Genomic DNA, 21,612 nt, shown 5'->3' on the forward strand with positions numbered 1-21,612 from the left:
AAGGCTACATAAAAGAATATCTACCAGTAATATGCACCATATATGATGGCTCATAAGATGCACCTTTTCTACCAAAAAAATTCTCAGGATATGAGCCTAAGTCCTATAAGGCCAAGATTCAGTATTGAGGCAGTGGTTGGTGGTCAGTCTATGGCAACAGAGGCTATAAAATCAAACCCGACATCTTCCCACATGTAAACAAAGTGATGATATGTACTACACCATAAAACAACTCTTTCTTTAAAAGGTAACAATATATAATAGGTCATACTGACCGGTAATTCACATAGAATGACACCAGTCAGGAAGAATCTCCATATATCACATGAACCAAAATAAAGAAAGTGATCAGCGATCTTGATCTTGGATGGGCAAGACTCACTGCATTCTTTACAGTATTGCTTTTTGAGGTAAGACATACTTTCGCACACTTAAAATTGCACCTATCATTTAACATTCTTACTTACATGTATAAAAAAAGATTATGAAAAAAATATATATCATTAGGACTATAGTCTGTCAGTGCTGACGCCATATGCCAGGTACATGTTTTCATCTCACAAGATTGGTACATAGGGTACCAACAAATATTAAGGTTTTTAAATGCAAAATACTGTGATCTAAGAATGATTTAAATACATGTGAGTCTTCAAATGTCAGGTGAATTCCTTCCATTCATATTCTGCTTTTACTTTTTTTTTTTTTTTTTTTTTCATTTCAATGTCTGCCACAATTGGATGTGTCTTATGAGCCCATGCATTATATGAACCATCTAATATGGTAGATCCAACAAAAAAGCTATGATGATATCGTTTGTGAATCAACATTATGTTGCCATTTATTTGTCTCCTGCACTGCGAGCTTATTCAGCCAAACATTGCCAACTATTTCCTCCTGCTCCTGGTTGAAAATGCCCCAAGCCACCCAATGACCATTGAAAATTGAGCAGACAACATGTAAGTTGTTTCTACCTAAAACTATGTCAGTGCTATCCAGTCCATGAAGGTGTGATTGCCACTTTCAGGGGTTTTTACCAGTTGTGCACAATGAATCAGCTAATGAACATGGCTAACAGAACAAACAAGCCCCATAATCAAGCAGTTCTGGGCCTATTATAACTTCAAGATGGCCATTGACAACATTGATGCAGCATGGAGGGAAGTGATTGAAAGAACAATGAATGGCTGGTGGAAAAAAAACTGTGGGCTAAGTGTGTTAAACCAATTGATGACTTCATAAGATTTAATGAAGTGGAACCCATTCAAAAGGACATCGTCAGGATCTCAAATTTGGTTGGCTTCAAGAAGGTAGATAATTATGATGTTAATTAATTACTACAGTCACATGGTGAGTCCCTCTGCAATGAAAGTCTGATGGAGTTAGATTAAGAACGAACCCTCAATGATGATGATGAAGTACCCCAGAAAGGCCTTGATATCAAAACACTTTGTGAGGTAATCATTGACCTGAACATACTTCTAGATAAAGCAAAGGAAAGGGACCCAAACTTGCAAGGATTATTGGTCTATTAATTGGCCTTTACTCTGGGACTGAGTGCTGTGAAGTGTGGATGGGTTGTGTCCAGTTTCTGGGTTGTGTCCAGTTTCTTTCCTGTGAATGTGGGAGTGAGGCAGGAATGCGTGCTTGCTTCATCACTTTTCAACACTTGCATGGACTAGGTACTAGGCAGAGTTGTAGACCAAAGTCATTGTGGAACATCTGTCAGCAATACTGAGATTACAGATCTTGTTTTTGCCGATGATGCAGTAATCTTTGCTGTCACTGGAGGTTCTGGTAGTGGCTCTAGAGGCACTATAGGAGGAGGCGAAGCCCTTGGGACTCCAGCTTTTCTGGCCCAATACCAAGGTTCAGGTGTTTGGAGGTTTGCTGGATGAAACAGTACAGTTCGTCCATGTGCATGGTGAAGACATTGAGATCTTGGAAAACTTCACATACCTTGGTAGTGTAGTGTGTAACGACAGTCGGCGAAGCCAGGAAGTTGTATGGTGGATGGCCTGGCCCACAGCATTATGGACTCACTCAACACGAATATTTGGCGTTATTGATACCTGTCCAGACGGACAAAGATTCGGATCTTCAAGTCACTGGTGACCTACCTTACTCTATGGTTGTGAGACATGGACACTGAACACCGATCTGAAGAGGTGAATTGATGTCCTTGGTACTAAATGCCTTCGCAGGATCATGGGTAAACACTGGTATGACTGTGTCAAATCAACAATTGCTCCAGGAGACTGATTCGAGACCGATTACCAGAATAGTCAGTCAATGCCAACTGCAACTATATGGGCATGTGGCACGCTACCCAGAAGCCAATCCTGCATATCAACCAATCACTGATTCTAAATCGTCATAAATTGGCATGATTTGAATTGACTCAATTCACCTGGTTACATTGAAACTAATGTGGCAAATCAACACATTTCATGAATCGTATTGATTCTTCATGAATTGAATCAATTCGATTCACTTGGTGTAAATGCACCCATATTATCATTAGTATCAAAAGCTGTTCCTAGTCACAGCCAATAAACCTATGTTGTGGTCTGCAAGTTTAGAAAAGCAAAGAAAATCCCTGTAAACTAATAAATGGCCCCATATTAACTTGGGAATCCACTGACTCTGAAGTGATCACATCACCTGCCACAGCAAGATCAAAATCAGCAACATGGCAAGCTTGAGGCAGATGGGTATGCAGCCCCCCCAGGTGCACCACGTGACAACTACTGTGATGCAGCAGGAGGGTTACATTGTTCACCTCGGCCTCCACATCACCATGGTGCTACTGTCTCTCAAAAAACATTGAGTATCTGTTCACCTTCTTAACCAAACTGGTGAAAAACACAACCTTATTTTGTGGCTGGGCGTGCCGTAGCTGGATCTGTACAGGAACGTTAAAGTCGCTTGTTCGCCATCAGGAAAGCACCTGATGACCAGGTATATATCGCCCTCTGGGAAAGAAACAATACTGGCATGTCAACAAAAACAGTGATTGACGGCTATGTCATACAAGACATACAAAATAGGGTAGGATATGTAAATTTAAAAGGAAGATAGAAGTAAATTCCCATAATACATACCACCCTGGAGAGGGATTTTAGGAGTAAATGAGATGCCGATGATCAAATGATCACCTGTGGGTGACACCACACTAATTTTCTTTGCACATTGCACTATTACGCTTCTGTGCACGTCTTGTTGAACAGAAAAACAGACAGAAAACTGCTATGTCCTCCGCACCCCATTAAGTGGCCACAGTGCAGAAAAAGCGACCACAGAGAGCTACCATATAGAAACACAACATAAACACCAACTCCATTGAGGCAGCTGTTGCAAGTGGCCACACACCTGAACCCCAGAAGCATCTACCGTGTTCTGAGCCTTGGTACCAGCACACTGAAAGCACACTGTACATGATGTCACGCTGTTGGACAGTGCAGCCAATCAGGAACTTTGAAGCTTCAAGAGCATGGGCATGAGTACAATGTAAGTCATTGAGCACATAGACACAACATCCAACTTCGGAAAGAAAACGAGGATAGAGAAAGTAGAAAGGAATAGAAAAGAGCTACTGTAAGTTGCCTTGGACACTTGTGTTTCAGTGAGGAAAAGGTGATGAGGTTTAGTAAAGGAAAAATGGTATTCTAAAGATTGAAAATTACATCTAAGATTGCAAATACTGCAAAAGTTAATGAAGAAAAAAGTTGATGCAGAATGTCAAGACATTTAGGGTTGATACCTGTAGAGCAATCCAACTGGGGGACACTTATGATCCACTCCCTAGAAAGGGACAGCAAGGCTTGAGTAAGTGTTGACATACATATTCTTAAATATTGAGTGAAGGGTATGTGTTTATGCATGTAGTTTTGTGTGAAGGAAGAGAATTGTCTTTCGAGGGCCGGATGTGACTGCCCCTTGTGTTCTGAGACAAAAAAAAAGGAAATGTTCAGTGAAGTCATACATGGTGTTTGATCTGTTTGATCTGCTGCAGTCTCTGACGAGACAGCCAGACGTTACCCTACGGAACAAGCTCAGAGCTCATTATTTCCGATGTATTTACCTATTTGTATTTACCTATTTGTATTTATTACAGGGCCCGAGCTAAGCAGACACTCTGTGACCTGTCTCCTTGTCCATTCCTGTCATTCCTGTCATATCTCTTTCATCTGATTGACACACACCTCGTCAACGACATCACTGCTCAGTTTATTCCACTTATCAATGCTACGATGCGGAAACTGTATTTTCTCACGTCATTTAGACAGATGTCCTTTATTAGCTTTTTCCATGTCCTCGGAGATGATTACTTGTGGTCACCTTTATCAACTCTCTGTCCAGTATGTCAATCTTGTTCACCAATTTATACATAGTTATCATGTCTCCTCTTGTTCTTCTCTCTTCTAATGTGGTCAGCCCCAGCTTCCTCAGTCTTTCCTCATAGTCTAACTCCCTGAGTCCTGGTACCATCCTTGTTGCCAGCCTCTGTACCCTTTCCACCTTCTTCACATTTTTCTTCATATGTGGTGACCAGACACAAGCTGCATATTCTAACTGGGGTCTTATTAAGGTACATAATATCTTCTTCATCATTCCTTCATCTAGGTAGTGGAATGCAAGGCCAATATTTTGAAGCATGTTATATGTTTTCCAAAAAATCTTGTTAATGTGTTTCTCCGGTGACAAAGTGTTTTGCACGGTTACTCCTAAGTCTTTCTCCTCATTGGTCTCTTTAATTTTCTCATCACCCAGCCTGTAATCCCTGTTTGGTCTGTATCTACTTCTTCCCATTTTCATAACATGGGTCTTGTCTATATTAAATTCCATCTGCCACTCCTTACTCCACTCATATATTTTATCAAGATCTTCCTGTAACTTGTTACAATCTTCCACATTCTTTACTCTCCTCATAATTTTAGTATCGTCCGCAAACATGTTCATGTAACTGTCAATTCCTACTGGCATATCATTAACATAAATCAAAAACATGATGGGACCAAGCACTGACCCTTGTGGAACTCCACTGGTTACCTTCTTCCACTCGGACTTCCTTCCTCTCACCACTGTTCTCATTTCTCTTCCCACTAAGTAATTTTCCATCCATTTTGCTAGTTTATCATTTACTCCTCCAATCATCTTTAGTTTCCACATCAGTCTATTGTGTGGTACTTTATCAAAGGCCTTTCTCAAGTCCAGGTAGATAGCATCCACCCATCCCTCTCTATGTTGTAGTATGTCAGTCACTCTTGAATAAAAACATAATAAATTGGATACACACGATCTTCCTTTTCTGAAACCAAACTGTCTTTCACTCAGAATGTTTTCACTTTCTAGATACTCACTCCACTTAGCTTTAATTACTTCTTCACATACCTTGCACAATATACTAGTCAACGATACTGGTCTATAATTTAGCGGTTCCATTCTACTACCATTCTTATATATAGGCACAATGTCAGCTCTTTTCCACTCTTTCGGGACTAATCCTGTTCGTATGGAGGTTTCCACAATATCAAATACGGGTTCAACAATTGATCCTTACATTCATTTAGCAACCTCCCAGATATGCCATCAGGCCCCATTGATTTATTAATATCCAGATTGCTTATAATTTTCCTTACATCTTCCTTAGTAACCATGATGTCCTGCATTTGCTTTATTTCCGTAGGCCTTCCTCCCATAAAATGCTCCTCCTTTGTAAACACTTTGCAAAAGTTGTCGTTCAAAATTTCAGCTATATCTCCAGCATCCTCATATACTTCTTCCCATTTTTACCTTTTCTATTGCCTCCCTTATATTTAGTTTTCCATTTATGAATTTGTAAAACATTTTGGGTCACTATCACAGTTTTCCACCACCCTCTGTTCATATTCCTTCTGTGCTGTTCTCCTTACTTCAACATATCTATTCCTTGCTGTTTTGTAAACTTCTCTTGATAATACATCACTGTTTTTCTTAAGTTTCTTCCATGCCTTTTCTTTGTTCTTTTTGCTTCTTCACAATTTCTATTAAACCACTGTTTATTATTTAAAGTCCTCTTTCTGTAATATGGCACAAACTTTTCACAGCAGAGTTATACAAATCCATAAATTTATCGTATTTCAATTGCATATCCCTTTCCTGGTATACCACGGACCAGTCAATTTCATTAAAGAACTCCCTTATATGGTTATAATTTGCCCTAATATAATTTAATTTTTCCTCCTGTGTTCCACAATCTTATTCGTGCTTAATTCCGTATCCAGCTCAAAGCTTAGGACATCATGATCGCTTTTCCCAAGGGACATTTATGTTCAATTTCCTCTTTTAGAGATGCCCTGGTAAATACCAAATCCAACCTTGCTGCAACATCTTGTCCCCTGCACCTTGTTGGTGATCTCACCCACTGTGTCATCAAGTTATTTGTTGCTACCTTTAACAATTCCTCTGCCCACTCACCACCGTTCACCACTTCGTAGTCTTCCCACACTATTTCTTTACAATTAAAGTCTCCAACTATCATCACTCTATCCTTTCTGATGAGTTCTTGCTTCATTCTGTCTAGAGTATTTCTCATCACCATTTGGTACTGTTCATATTCCCAAGCACTGGTTCTGGGTGGTATGTATACTGTTATAATATTAATGTCCCTCTTGCCATCTGTTATAAGCATACTTATCACTTCCTCATTTCTCTTACTATAGTTCACCTCCTTCACTATCAGATCTTCCTTAGTAAGAACCATTATACCACCACCTCCTTTATTTTTCTATCATTTCTCCATACTTTGTAGTGTTTTACAACAAACCAGTCTAGCTTTATTTCGGCCTTAGCTTTGTTTCCACTACACACATTATGTCCGGTTCATTATTTCTTAGGTAATCCATACATTCTAGCCTCTTAAGACAGAAATCCATCTATATTCATGTAAGTAACTTGTATTCCATTCCTAGTCTCTTTCTTCCATGTAATGTCTATTCCGTCTGTTTTATCCACCACTTCTTTAGCCTCCCATTTCTCATCCTCCAAAAAAACTTGGTCTTTTCCTCTTCTGTTCTTTCGTCATTCCTCTCTTTCACTTCAGTTACAAGCTCTTTCATTTTCATTCGCTCATGCTGTGACATATTTCTTCTTATTTAAATTGTTTTGGTTTCCTCAGAGTCCTTAAGTTTCCAAGCCCTCCTCAACAAGGCCTCAGCTGCCACCTGAGACTTTAATTTCAATTTTAATGGTCTATTCTTGCCTTCCTCAAAAGCTCCCAATCTCACACTTTCTTCTACCTCAGCATATAGGTCCTCTTCCTCCACAGAGATTTTATTCAGTAAAGACTTAATCCTGTCATTTTTCTTATCCCTCCTATCCTGCCAGTTTCTGTTAGTTTCCTCCCTCAATCCTGTTAAGATCACACATTTTTTCTTTTCAGCAATATTGCTCACCACATACTCATTTTCCTTTAGTGCCTTTACCATTTCACTCTGCATAATCACTTTATTTTCCTCTTCCTGCTTTTTCACTATCTCCCTAAAGGACCTTTGTACCTACTGATGTTTATGGTTCACTTCTTTCATCCTGGCATCAATTATATTAAGACATTCCTCCTTCCTCAAGTCCCCTTCGGATATTTTCATCTCCATTTCTAGGAGTTTAGCCTTCATCTCTTCACATTGTTTCCTTAGTTGTTGGTTTTCTTTCTTCATCTCTACTTTTTCCTTCAATAGCTCTTTATTCGCTATCGTTAACAAATAGATCTCTTTTTTGAACGAATCATTCTCGGCTATAACTCTATCCAGTTTTTCTTCTATGGACAAAATGTTTATGAACTTACTTTCCAGTGCCTGGATTCTTGCATCCATTTCTAATTTCTCCAGTCCTCTTGGAGTAGTTACAAAACCTTCAAAATCCTTAGGTTGTCTAGGAGTAGCCGCCATGTTTGTTAACAATCACCGCCCACACTCTCATCTCAGGGACCACTCTCCATATCCCTCACTTTCAACACTATGCGACAGTAGGACATCAACAGGACACTAACTTAGAGGTACCCAGGCCCTGTAACACCATAGGTATTTTCACTTCTTCCCGTCCGCAGCCGGAGACGAGCTGTGTGTGTGTGTGTGTGTGTGTGTGTGTGTGTGTGTGTGTGTGTGTGTGTGTGTGTGTGTGTGTGTGTGTGTGTGTGTGTGTGTGTGTATTTACCTAGTTTACCTAGTTGTAGTTTTACAGGGCCTGGGCTTTATGCTCGTGTGGCCCCGTCTCCATATCTACACTTATCCAATCTTACTTTAAAAGTGTGCACACTCTTTGCAGACACTACTTCTTCATCTAAACTGTTCCACGTCTCAATACATCTCTGGAAACTATATTTTTAATATCTCTCAGACATCTTCCCTTTCTCAGCTTTTTACTATGCGATCTTGTGCTTGGATGTCATATTCTTCTCTCAGGATCAGTTTCTCATTATCCACTTGGTCCATTCCGTTGATCAATTTATAGACTTGTATCAGGTCTCCTCTCTCCTTCTTTGTTCCAAGGTTGGTAGATCCATAGCCTTTAGTCTCTCCTCATATGTCATCCCTTCAAGTTCTGGGACCATTCTTGTAGCCATTTTTGTAGCCTCTCCAATTTTCTTATGTGTTTCTTTTATGAGGGGTCCACACTACTCCTGCATATTCCAATCTGGGTCTTATTATAGTATTTATCAATTTCTTCATCATTTCTTTGTCCATGTAGTGAAATGCTACTCCAATATTCCTTAGCAAATTATATGTTTCTCTAAAAATTCTATCAATATGGCTTACTGGTTGATTGTTTTCTTCCATCGTCACTCCTAAGTCCTTTTCCTTTTGACTTTCTCCAGTTCTACTCCATCTCCCATCTTATAGATTCCCACAGGTCGTCTTTCACTCTTTCCCATTTCCATGACATGGCTTTTGTTCACATTGAATTCCATTTCCACTTCTTACTCCATTCCCAGATCTTATTTAGGTCTTCTTGCAGTATTTCACAATCCTCCTTTTGCTTTATAACTCTGCACAGTTTCGTATCATCCATAAACAAATTTATGTAGCTGTTCACTCCTTCTGGCATGTCGTTAATATAAATGAGGAAAAGTATTGGTGCCAATACTGACCCCTGTGGCACTCCGCTTTCTACTGCTCTCCACTTGGACTTCATATCTTTAACTACCGTCCTTATTTCTCTCCCCTCAAATAATTTTCTATCCATCTCAATGTGCTTCCTTTTAAGCCACCCTTCTCCTCTAACTTCCACAGTAATCTTGCATGTGGCACTTTGTCAAACGCCTTTTTAAATCCAAATAGATGCAGTCAACCCATCCTCTCTCTCTTGTACTCTATCAACTATTCTAGAATAGAAACTCAATAAATTAGTTACACAAGACCGTCCTTTTCTAAAACCAAATTGGCTATTTGATATTAATTTGTTGTCTTCAAGGAACTCGATCCATTGTTTCTTTATTATTCTTTCACACATCTTGCATATTACACTAGTTAGTGATACCGGTCTGTAATTTAAAGGTTCTTCTTTCCTTCCACTCTTATATATGGGAACCACCTCAGCTCTTTTCCATTCTACTGGCACTGTTCCATTTTCTATTGAGCATTTTATGATGTTGTATATAGGACTTGCTAGTTCTTCCCTACATTCTTTCAGTATTCTGCCTGAGACTTCATCCGGTCCCATTGCCTTCTCTTCATCCAGTTCCTTCATTAACTCTTTTATTTCAAGCTTGGTTACTTTAATCTCTTTCATATAGATTGTCTCTCTATTACCCTGTGGCCTCTCAAATTTGGATTCTTTAGTAAAGACCTCCTGGAATTTTTATTTAATAGTTCTGCCATACTTTTGGGTCTTCCACCATCCCGTTCTCTCCTTTTAACCTTTCTATTGTTTCTTTTTGCCTAATTTTTCCATTTATGAATCTATAGAACAATTTTGGTTGCTCCTTACATTTTTCGACAATATCTTTTTCAAGTTCTTTTCCTCTTCCTTCCTCACCTTAACATATTCATTTCTCGCTGCCTTGAAGTTTTCCTTGTTTGTTGGATTCCTATTTCTCCTCCACCTTTTCCATGCTCCATCTCTTTTCTCCTTTGCCCTAGCACACCTTGCATTAAACCAATCTTTCTTTCCTTCTTCTTTTGGTCTATATTTTGGGACATATTCCTGACTCCTGTTTTGTATATTTCCAAAAATAAGTTATATTTGTCTTGCATTGTCTCTGAGTTTTCCATCTCCTCCCAGTCTACGTTTTAAAATAGTTCTTGAGATTCTCAATATCAGCCTTTCTGTAATTTAATCGGTCTCCTTTGTATGAATCGTCTCTATCTTCCTTTCCTTCTTCTATATCTATTTCTAATATTGCATGGTCACTCTTTCCCAATGGGCACTTATATCTTATATCATCATTCATTTGTATACCCCTTGTAAAAACTAGGTCCAATCTCGCTCGTCGTTTCCTCTGAATCTTGTGCATTCCTTTACTCTCTGGTCCATCATATTGTCTATCATTAGGTTCAAGAATCTTTCTCCCCAGGCTTCTTCCCCCATACCACTTTCATAATTTTCCCAGTCCACTTCTTTACAGTTGAAATCTCCTACTAATATCACTTTTCTCCTTTCTTTAACGATTCTCATTAGACTCCTTATTGTGTCATCTATCATGTCTTTATATTCTTGATTGGTCCATGAATTTGTTTTGGTGGCACATATGTTACAATGATTGTTATCTCTTTTTATTAATATGCATCTTAATATACAATACTTCTGCTTTTCCTTCCCACATTCCACTTGATTGATCACTATCTCCTTCCTTAACATTATCATGACTCCTCCTCCTCCTTTACCCACTCTGTCTCTTCTCCATACATTATACCTATTATCCAAGACTATTTTGATTTCCTCATTTAGTTTTGTTTCAGCCAGGCATACAATATCTGGATTTTCTTTCCTTATGTAATCTCTTAATTCTAATTTACTTGATAAAACCCGTCTATGTTCGTATACATCATTTTTAGTCTTTTGCCTTTATCATTTTAGTTAAACTTGTTCCACTTTTTCTCTTCCTTCTCGTTTATATACCATTTCCTTATCCTGTCTCCTAGAATTCTCCAAAAAAATGCCTTCTTCTCCTCTTCTGACCTTTCATTATTCTTTTCCCTTACTGCTGCTGCCAGTTCATTGTATCTCTTCCTTTCTTCCTCATTTCTATTTTTCTTTATATAGATATCCTTGCAGCCTTCTGTTTCTCTAAGTTTTGTTGTTCTATATAATATTTCTTCTGTTGCTGCTTGTGATTTTAGTAATATTTTAATTGGTCTCGTTTTCCTTCTTGATATGGTCCCATTCTGTTTATTTCTTCTACTTCCTCTTCCAAGTTCTGCCTATCTTCGTCATTAAGATTCTTCAGTAGGTCTTTGACTGATTTCATTTCTTCTTTTCTCTTTTTGGTCTATATTTTATATTTTTTCTTTTATTCCAAATACGACTACACTCTTCTTTTTTCTGCAATTTCTCTAACTAGATTTTCTTTTGTCTTGAGGACTCCTATCATTTTGTTTGTCATATTTTCTTCTTTTCTTTAAGTTGTTCTTGAATCACCTCCTGAAAATCGGCCTTATCTTTCTTATCTTGGACTCTCCATGCTTGTACTTCTTTTTTAATCACGTTCTGTACTCTTTCCTCTTCCTTGTTTACTAGATCTTTCAGCTTCTCCTTTTCTTTCTCGGCTTTACCGAGTCCTTCTTCCATCTGCTTCTTGTAGTTAGCTACTTCCTTTTTTAGTTCTTCGTTTTCCGCTCTTAGCCTAGCTTCATTTTCTTCCACTTTTCTTATCCTTTCTCTCAGTCTTATAAACTCCATTTCCTGTTCTTTATTCTCTTTCATTTCCATCTTCTCCTTTATCAGTTTATCTAGTTTACATTCAATATTTGACACTCTCTTAAGTAGTGAAGTTGTCGTCATATCGAACCCTTCGAATACGCGTTTTCCCTCACCGTCATAGTCATCATCAGCCCTTCTCTATCCTCATGTCTGCATTTGGATGGAATATCTTTTTCACTCATTATTCTTTAATAATTGATTTCATGGAGAGAAAAAAAAAAATGAGTCCACACTACCTGCCCAGGCCACTGTAAATACTATACAACAGGTGTAGTGAAGATCAGCTGATCGTCGGAACTGCGCCAGTGCGTCCGCCCACAACCGTGTCTCTTGAGTGTGTGTGTGTGTGTGTGTGTGTGTGTGTGTGTGTGTGTGTGTGTGTGTGTGTGTGTGTGTGTGTGTGTGTGTGTGTGTGTGTGTGTGTGTGTGTGTGTGTGTGTGTGTGTGTAGTTTTGTGTGAAGGAAGAGAGTTATCTTTATAGGGCAGGATGTGACTGCCTCTTGTGCTGTGAGACACAAAGGGAAACATTCAGTGAGGTCACACAGTGTTTAATGTTCACAGTCTCCCCTGAACCAGTGCTTGAGGCCTCACTGGGTGTAATTAATGTTTTGGCAGGTGTACTGATGTACATATTATTCAATCATGATAGTTACTTGTAAACTGAAGGCAATGAGAATGTAGATAGAACCACCCATGGTTCCAGTAGCCAAATACTGGCCATTGTCACTCAGAGCAAGGCTGCTCAAAGTTCCTGCCAAACATTTTGTTCGCTCTTGTTTATACGTTTTCCCACACCATTTTGCCACAATGGCTGGATTTTTAGTTCCTCCAACTGGATTGCTGATTGTGAAGAGTCTTGCCTTCTGTATGCTTCCCTCAACAATGCCATACCTGCAAGGCATAGACTTTTGAAGAAAGGAATATGACTGCCATACAGTGCATAAGAAAATTAGAAATGATATGTTAACCTTACATAATGCTACTTTACATACTAAGTAAGCAAATCTGTTGAACGACACATGTTAGAATGGATCTGGATCTATCTTTGTAAGAGAAAAAATAATGCCAACTGGTGTAAATGCATTTCATAGAAGAAAACAGAGGAAGATGCATACTTGGCACGGAAGCATCTGTATCTGACTCCATTAGTCTGCAGTACCACATGTGTTAGTTTGCTTCCATCTTTTAGGTTCCACACAGAACACTCATAGGTTGGCTTACAAACAGAGACAACCTGCAAGAGAAAAGGATATATTTGATCTTAAGAACGATAAAAAAATTAAAACTTTGAGAATGTGAATAAAAACTTGATGTGACCATCTCATACATTTCAAGAAATATGGAAAAGTACCTGTTTACAGTCTGGTTTGATGTCAAGGACATCAACTTCCTTTTCATGAGCTTTTATCTGCCTTTCTTTTTTCATATCTGGCAAACTCCAAACTCTCAAATAACCATCTGTTCCCCCAGTAATCAAGAATTTGTAGTCTGGAGATATTCCACAACACTTCTGGTAAATCTCCTCCCCTAATGCATTTCTGGAAATAAATACAGGCAGATTTATCTAAGATGCATATATACGAATTTCACATCAATTTGATATAAATATCAAGAACAAATTTCAAATACAGTAAAAGTCTATTGATCCGAACACCAATAATCCAAATTTCCTAAAAGTTCAATTCTTTTAAGGTGGAGTAAAAAAATTATGGCCATAATTAGATCCCTGTGCCAGGAGCATCTCAGAGGCAAGTGATGAAAGTAAATGCTGCCATCAATGCTTCTGCACAACAGTAGTTGAGTAGGAACCAATAACTCAAGTATTCAAGGAACTGGTTCTTTGGGCTGGCAAAACCATTAGAATTGAACCAGTTCTGCTTGGACTCGGGAGAGTGCAGCTGGTGAATAGTGAATATCAGAATCTCGGAACTGCCACTGTGCTGCTTGGTAATCACCAAGCACATTAGTGGTTCCAAAACTGGTATTCACCAGGCTGCAGAACCAGTTCCATGAGGAATCAATAGAGCATGAATGGTAAATATAGTGGTCCCTTGTGATAACAGACTTTGCAATAATGGATTCCACTCAATAATGGACTGGTCAGATACTAACCAAATTTTTTTAAGACCATAATGGCATTTTTTTTTTCATGAATCCATAGTTATCATGAGGCTCCACTGATGAATACACATGACAAGATAAATAAAGCAAAACAGGCCCCTGTTTTATCTGCTGCATGCTAGATACCACTGTGACTTGTTTTGTTCATCTACAAGTTACAAAACTGGTAATAAGGTGGAGACTGGTGACTGCTTGCCTGTCAGGTCACTGGATTGGCACTCATGGCAAATTGGGGTCCCGGACTGGTTGGACCCATGGCCTGCCAGTGTGAATTGCTAGTTATGCATTTGTTTGAATGTTATTGAGAGAGAGAGAGAGAGAGAGAGAGAGAGAGAGAGAGAGAGAGAGAGAGAGAGAGAGAGAGAGAGAGAGAGAGAGAGAGAGAGAGAGAGAGAGAGAGAGAGAGAGAGAGTGTGTGTGTGTGTGTGTGTGTGTGTGTGTGTGTGTGTGTGTGTGTGTGTGTGTGTGTGTGTGTGTGTGTGAGGGATGGGGTAAGCATTATCAGGAGTGCATACAAAAGTGTGCTATAATCCGTCTATTCTAAAGTGGCTCCTGGGTCTTGGTCTGAATGGTGTCCCAGAGGATTACGTGGTTGCCAGATCTTGAGGAAAACCATAAGCTATTCTTGTGATATGTGTGTTGTTGAACAGAAAACATCTATTAATCACATAAAATCAATTATATTATCAAAAAGCTATAATATGTTTTGAAGAGTAACCTAACTAAATTGATACTGTAACAGAGGAAAGCAGAAACATGACACATTTTTTTCCAACATTGCTGTGAGGTGGAATGAAGGATTTACTTACTACATGTCAGACCTTTGGTTGGCAAGTACAGGCAACCCCCGCTTAACGAAGGGATTACGTTCGTAAAAAACCTTTGTTAAGTGAACCAATTATAACAAGTTTAACCTGACTTGAACTTCCATTGAGAGTAAACAAAGCGAGATTGCATCATAGTAGTACAGTGTTACAAAATCATGAGTAAGGAAGAGATTCCATCTAAATGCAGGTATGAGACACGGGAAAGAATTGAAAGCTGATGATGACTATGTTGGTGAAGGTGAAAGAGCATTTGAAGGCTTTGATACGGCACATACTTCGCTATTTAATAGAGTGATATCTATTGAACGAAAATTAGATAAATGGATAAAAGAGAGTATGGGAATGAAAGAGAATGAAGAACAGGAAAAAGAGCTCCAGAAATTGAAAGAAAGGATAAAAAGAGTGGAAGAAAATGAAACTAGGCTAAGAATGGAAAATGAAGAATTAAAAAAGAAAGTAGCAAACTACAAGAAATTGATGGAAGAAGGATTCAGTAAAGCTAAGAAAGAAAAAGAAAAGCTGAAAGATCTAGTTAACAAAGAAGAGGAAAGAGTACAAGACGTGATAAAAAAAGAAGTACAGGAATTGAGAATCCAAGATAAGAAAGACAAGGAATCATTTCAGGAAGTATTTCAAGAACAGTTAAAAGAAAGAGATGAAAATATGACAAACAAAATGATAGGAGTCCTGAAGAAAAAAGAAAATTTAGTAAGAGAAATTGGGGGGAAAAAAAAATGTAATTATTTTTGGCCTGAAAAAAAAAAAAAAAAATGTTAAATATAGACCAAGAAGGGAATAGGACGAAATAAAATCAGTAAAAGACCTACTAAAACATCTAAATGATGAGGATAGACAGAACCTAGAAGAGGAAGTAGAAGAAATCCTAGAATGGGACCTTATCAAGAAGGAACAGTGAGACCAATTAAGATATTACTAAAATCACAAGTGGCGACAGAAGAAATATTATATAGAAAAACAAAACTCAGAGAAAAAGAAGGTTGCAAAGATATATATATATATATATATATATATATATATATATATATATATATATATATATATATATATATATATATATAAAGAAAGATAGAAACGAAGAGGAAAGGAAGAGACACAACGAACTGGTGGCAGAAGCAAAAGAAAAAAATAATGAAAGGTCAGAGGAGGAAAAGAAGGCATTTTTTGGAGAATTATAGGAGACAGGATAAGGAAATGGTATATAAAAGAGAAGGAAGAGAAAAAAATGGAGCAAGTTTAACTAAAAATGATAAGAACAAGAGATTAAAAATTATGTATACGAACATAGATGGGGTTTTATCAAGTAAATTAGAATTAAGACATTACATAAAGAAAGAAGAACCAGATATTGTATGCCTGGTGGAAACTAAGTTAAATGAGGCAATAAAAATAGACATAGATAAAAGGTATAATATATGGAGGAGAAACACAGTGGGTAAAGGAGGAGGAGGAGTCATGATGATGTTAAGGAAGGAGATAGTGGTATATCAAGTGGAGTTTGGGGAAGGAAAATCAGAAATACTGTATATTAAGATACATATTAATAAAAAGGAGTTAACAATCATTGGAACATATGTGCCACCAAAAACAAATTCATGGACCAAACTCAAGAATATAAAGACATGATAGATGACATAATAAGGAGTCTTACAAGAATCATTAAAGAAAGGAGAAAAGTTATATTAGTAGGAGATTTCAACTGTAAGGAGGTGGACTGGGAAAATTATGAAAGTGATATGGGGGAAGAAGCCTGGGGAGATAGATTCCTGAGCCTAATGATAGATAATATGATGGTCCAAAAAGTAAAGGAAAACACAAGACTTAGAGGAAACGATGAGCCGGCGAGATTCGACCTAGTTTTTACAAGGGATATACAAATGAATGACGATACAAGACATAAGTGCCCATTGGGAAAGAGTGACCATGTAATATTAGAAATGGATATAGAAGAGGGAAAGGAAGATAGAGACGAATCATACAAAGGAGACCGATTAAATTACAGAAAGGCTGATATTGAGAACCTCAAGGGCTATATTAAAAACGTAAACTGGGAGATGGAAAATTCAGAGACAGTGCAAGAGAAGAATAACCTATTTTTGGAAATATACAAAACAAGACTCAGGGAATATGTCCCAAAATATAGACCTAAAGAACAAGGACAGAAAGATTGGTTTAATGCAAGGTGTGCTAGGGCAAAGGAGAAAAGAGATGGAGCATGGAAAAGGTGGAGAAGAAACAAAAATCCAGAAAATAAGGAAAGCTTCAAAACAGCAAGAAATGAATATGCTAAGGTGAGAAAGGAAGAAGAAAGGAACGATGAAAAGGACATTGTCAAAAAATGTAAAAAACTACCGAAATTGTTTTACAGATTCATAAATGGAAAAAAAAGGCAAAAAGAAACAATAGAAAGGTTAAAAGTAGAGAACAGGATGGTGGAAGACCCAAAAAGTATGGCAGAACTGTTAAATAGTAAATTTCAGGAAGTCTTCACTAAGGAATCCAAATTTGAAAGACCACAGGGAAATACAGAGACTGTCCATATGAAAAAGATTAAAGTAATCAAGCTTGAAATAAAAGAGTTGATGACAGAATTAGATGAAGAGAAGGCAATGGGACTAGATCAGGGTTCTCAACCTGGGGTTCGCGAACCCCCAGGGGTTCAAAACCAGATTTCAAGGGGTACTTAGATGGTTGACGAAAAATTTTTTTTTAGATAGTTACATCTGCTCAGAGAGAGAGAGAGAGAGAGAGAGAGAGAGAGAGAGAGAGAGAGAGAGAGAGAGAGAGAGAGAGTGTGTGTGTGTGTGTGTGTGTGTGTGGACGGGGCGCGCCATATCGTGTCGGTTTAATTTCAAACAGCAACGTGAGTGAGGGTGGGGGACGGTTACGTGGACACTGGACACTGTGGACAGTCAGCTCACTCAGCTAGCCAACAGACACTGATGCACATCGTAGTTGTTGCTCCTGTCTCCAACGCCTTTTGTTTGCTTAAATGAGGTTAGTTCGTGTTTTTTTTTTATTCTGTATTGAATATTCTTTTATCATTGGCAATATTATACATGCATTTCACAGTATACTCGTACGTGTATATAGCTTTGGTTATAAAAAAGTTCCTCTTCTACAATTCCAGATATCGTTATGGCCTCATCAGCGAAGAAACGGTAGTATGATGAAAGCTGCATTCAGTATGGATTCACTGCTATCAACAAAAGTGGGATTGAATTTCCACAGTGTGTATTATGCCACAAAGTTTTGTCACTGGAGTGCATGAAGCCTAGCTTTCTCAAACGCCATCTAAACAGCTGTCATCCAAGTTTTATAAGCAAGAATGCTGCTTTCTTCAAGCAAAAGGAAGAGGGATTGAAGCGAGCACGCTTCGATCGTTCGGGACATTTCAGGCAACAAAATGAAGCTGGTTTGCGTGCATCCTACATGGTATCACTGAGAATTGCACAAGAAAAGAAACCTCACAACATTGCAGAAAAGTTGATAGTTCCTTGCTGCAAAGATATAATACGTTGTGTTATTGGTTGTGATGCTGAGCAGAAGGTCACATCAGTACCTCTCTCAAATGATACTGTTCATCGACGAATAGTAGATATGTCTGAGGATGTCAAACAACAAGTAATTGCTGAATTAAAGGAAGCCTCTTTAGGAAAATTTGCAATCCAGCTTGACGAGTCGATTGACGTGGCTGCTTGTGCACAACTCCTGGTGTTTGTGCGATACGTCACTGGTCAAGATTTCAAGGAAGAGTTTTTGTTCTGTGACTTCTGTCATACCTTGAATACGACTACTAGAGGTGAAGACATTTTCAATGAAGTCTCATTGTTTTTTGAGAAAGAAGGACTGTCTTGGAATAATGTATGTGCATGCACAACTGACGGAGCACCAGCAATGCTTGGTCGTCGATCAGGATTTCGAGGAAGAGTGAATCAGGTGAATCCTGAAACCAAGCATCTTCATTGCATGCTTCATAGATATGCCCTGGCATCCAAAACTCTCCCACCTGATTTAAAATTAGTCCTGGATGATGTTGTGCACATGGTAAATGCCATCAAGTCAAGCGCCCTAAATACAAGACTGTTTTCCCTTCTGTGCCAAGAGTTTGGAAGTGATGAAGAAGTGTTGCTCCTTCACACTGAGGTTCGCTGGCTGTCGAGGGGGAATGTGGTATCAAGAGTAGAATCACTAAAGGAGGAGCTCACTGAATTCTTCAAATGTGACAACAAGGCAAAGTCACTTGAGTTCACCAAGAAATTGTCAGACAGCCAGTGGCTTCAGAAGCTGGCCTACCTGAGTGACATATTCTTACGCCTCAACTCATTTAACTTATCCCTCCAAGGCCGTTTTGCCACAGTGAGTGATTTCATGGACAAACTTAGGTCACTGACCATGAAGCTGGAGCTTTGGGAAGGGAAGGTCAAAGATGGAAATCTTAGCATGTTTGAACACCTTGGTGAGGCACTTGATAAAAGTCAAAACACTGGAAAACAAGATGTGATGCAACTTGTGCAATCACATCTAGCTTCTCTGCGGATGGAGCTGCAGTCTTACTTCCCGAATTGAGTGAATTGGAATCAAAATTGATTAGAAACCCTTTCATTGTGAATGTGCACCTTCTCCCAGATAACATGCAAGAGGAGTTCTTAGAGTTGGTGAACGACTCTGTTGCAAAAGATGCATTTGAAACACTTTCCCTAACCAAGTTCTGGGCTAAAATGAGTGAGATTTACCCTGTTGTATCTAAAGTAGTTCTGAACTCTTTGTTGATGTTCCTAGTACTTATCTGTGTGAGCAAGGATTTTCAACGCTGTTGAACATGAAAACCAAACATCGATCACGGCTTAATGTGGAACATGACCTACGATTGTGCCTGTCTAATACTGCTCCTCGAATTGAGAAACTTGTTTGTAACAGACAGGCACAGCCTTCACACTGAAATTCAGTAATGGTTGATAAAGGAAATATTGTTTCATTTCTGCATGTGTAGTATCACTGTAAAATACTTGGAATATTCATGTTTCATCTCAATAAAGTAATAAAAATTTGAATAATTTCATAATATCCTATGTTGTACCATTGTACATTGAGTTAGTTACTAAATTACCATTTTGTTCGATGTCAGATTACCGGGGGGTACTGGTAAATGGTCTTATATCTCAGGGGGTACTTGACGGGAAAAAGGTTGAGAACCCCTGGACTAGATGAAGTCTCAGGCAGAATATTAAAAGAATGTAGAGAAGAACTAGCAAGTCCTATATACATCATAAAACGCTCAATAGAAAATGGAACAGTAACAGTAGAATGGAAAAGAGCTGAGGTGGTTCCCATATATAAGAGTGGAAAGAAGAACCTTTAAATTACAGACTGGTATCACTAACTAGTGTAATATGCAAGATGTGTGAAAGAGTAATAAAGAAACAATGGATTGAGTTTCTTGAAGACAACAAATTATTATCAAATAGCCAATTTGGTTTTAGAAAAGGTCGGTCGTGTGTAACAAATTTATTGAGTTTCTACTCTAGAATAGTTGATAAAGTACAAGAGAGAGAGGGTTGGATTGACTGTATTTATTTAGATTTAAAAAAAGGCGTTTGATAAAGTGCCACATGAAAGACTACTTTGGAAGTTAGAGGAGAAGCTTGGCTTAAAAGGAAGCACATTGAGATGGATGGAAAATTACTTGAGGGGGAGAGAAATAAGGACGGTAGTTAAAGATATGAAGTCCAAGTGGAGAGCAGTAGACAGCGGAGTGCCACAGGGGTCAGTATTGGCGCCAATACTTTTTCTTGTATATATAAACGACATGCCAGAGGGAGTTAACAGCTACATAAATCTGTTTGCGGACAATGCGAAACTGTGCAGTCATAAAACAAAAAGAGAATTGTGAAGTACTTCAGTAAGACTTAAACAAGATCTGGAAATGGAGTAAAAAATGGGAGATGGAATTCAATGTGGACAAAAGCCATGTCATGGAAATGGGAAAAAGTGAAAGACGACCAATGGGAATCTGTAAGATGGGAGATGGAGTAGAACTAGAAAAAGTAAAGAAGGAAAAGGACTTGGGAGTGACGATGGAAGAAAACAATCAACCGGTAAGCCATATTGATAGAATTTTCAGAGACATATAATTTGCTAAGGAATATTGGATTAGCATTTCACTTAACCTAACCTACACTATATGGACAAAGAAATGATGAAGAAATTGATAAGTACTAAAATAAGACCTAGATTGGAATATGCAGGAGTTGTGTGGACCCCCCATAAAAAGAAACACATAAGGAAATTGGAGAGACTACAAAAAATGGCAACAAGAATGGTTCCAGAATTTAAAGGGATGACATGAGGAGAGACTAAAAGCTATGGATCTACCAACCCTGGAACAGAGAGGAGAGAGAGGGGATCTGATACAAGTTTATAAATTGATTAACGGAATGGACCAAGTGGATAATGAGAAACTAATCCGGAGAGAAGAATATGACATTAGAAGCACAAGATCGCATAGTAAGAAACTAAGGAAGGGACGATGTCTGAGAGATGTTAAAAAATATAGTTTCCCGCAAAGATGTGTTGAGACTTGGAACAGTTTGAGTGAGGAAGTGGTGTCAGCAACGAGTGTGCATAGTTTTAAAGAGAAATTGGATAAGTGTAGATATGGAGACGGGACCACACGAGCATAAAGCCCAGGCTCTGTAAAACTACAACTAGGTAAATACACACACACACCTTCACACCACCAATGCTTTG

General features: G+C 38.4%; 1 protein-coding gene across 4 annotated transcripts in view; it reads right to left on the reverse strand.

Moving 5' to 3' along the window:
• Positions 1-21,612, reverse strand: part of LOC123513881 (prolactin regulatory element-binding protein-like) — an 81,735-nt gene that overhangs the window by 42,810 nt on the left and 17,313 nt on the right. For all 4 annotated transcript variants that reach the window (XM_045271330.1, XM_045271329.1, XM_045271326.1 and 1 more), the window contains 3 exons: positions 13,248-13,434; positions 13,012-13,130; positions 12,550-12,787 (listed from right to left, as the gene is read on the reverse strand). In XM_045271330.1, coding sequence (XP_045127265.1) covers positions 12,550-12,787; positions 13,012-13,130; positions 13,248-13,434 — 544 coding nt within the window. The remainder of the gene's footprint in view (positions 1-12,549; positions 12,788-13,011; positions 13,131-13,247; positions 13,435-21,612) is intronic.

The sequence above is a fragment of the Portunus trituberculatus genome, chromosome 37, assembly GCF_017591435.1.
Source record: "Portunus trituberculatus isolate SZX2019 chromosome 37, ASM1759143v1, whole genome shotgun sequence".
NCBI classification, from domain to species: Eukaryota; Metazoa; Arthropoda; class Malacostraca; order Decapoda; family Portunidae; genus Portunus; species Portunus trituberculatus.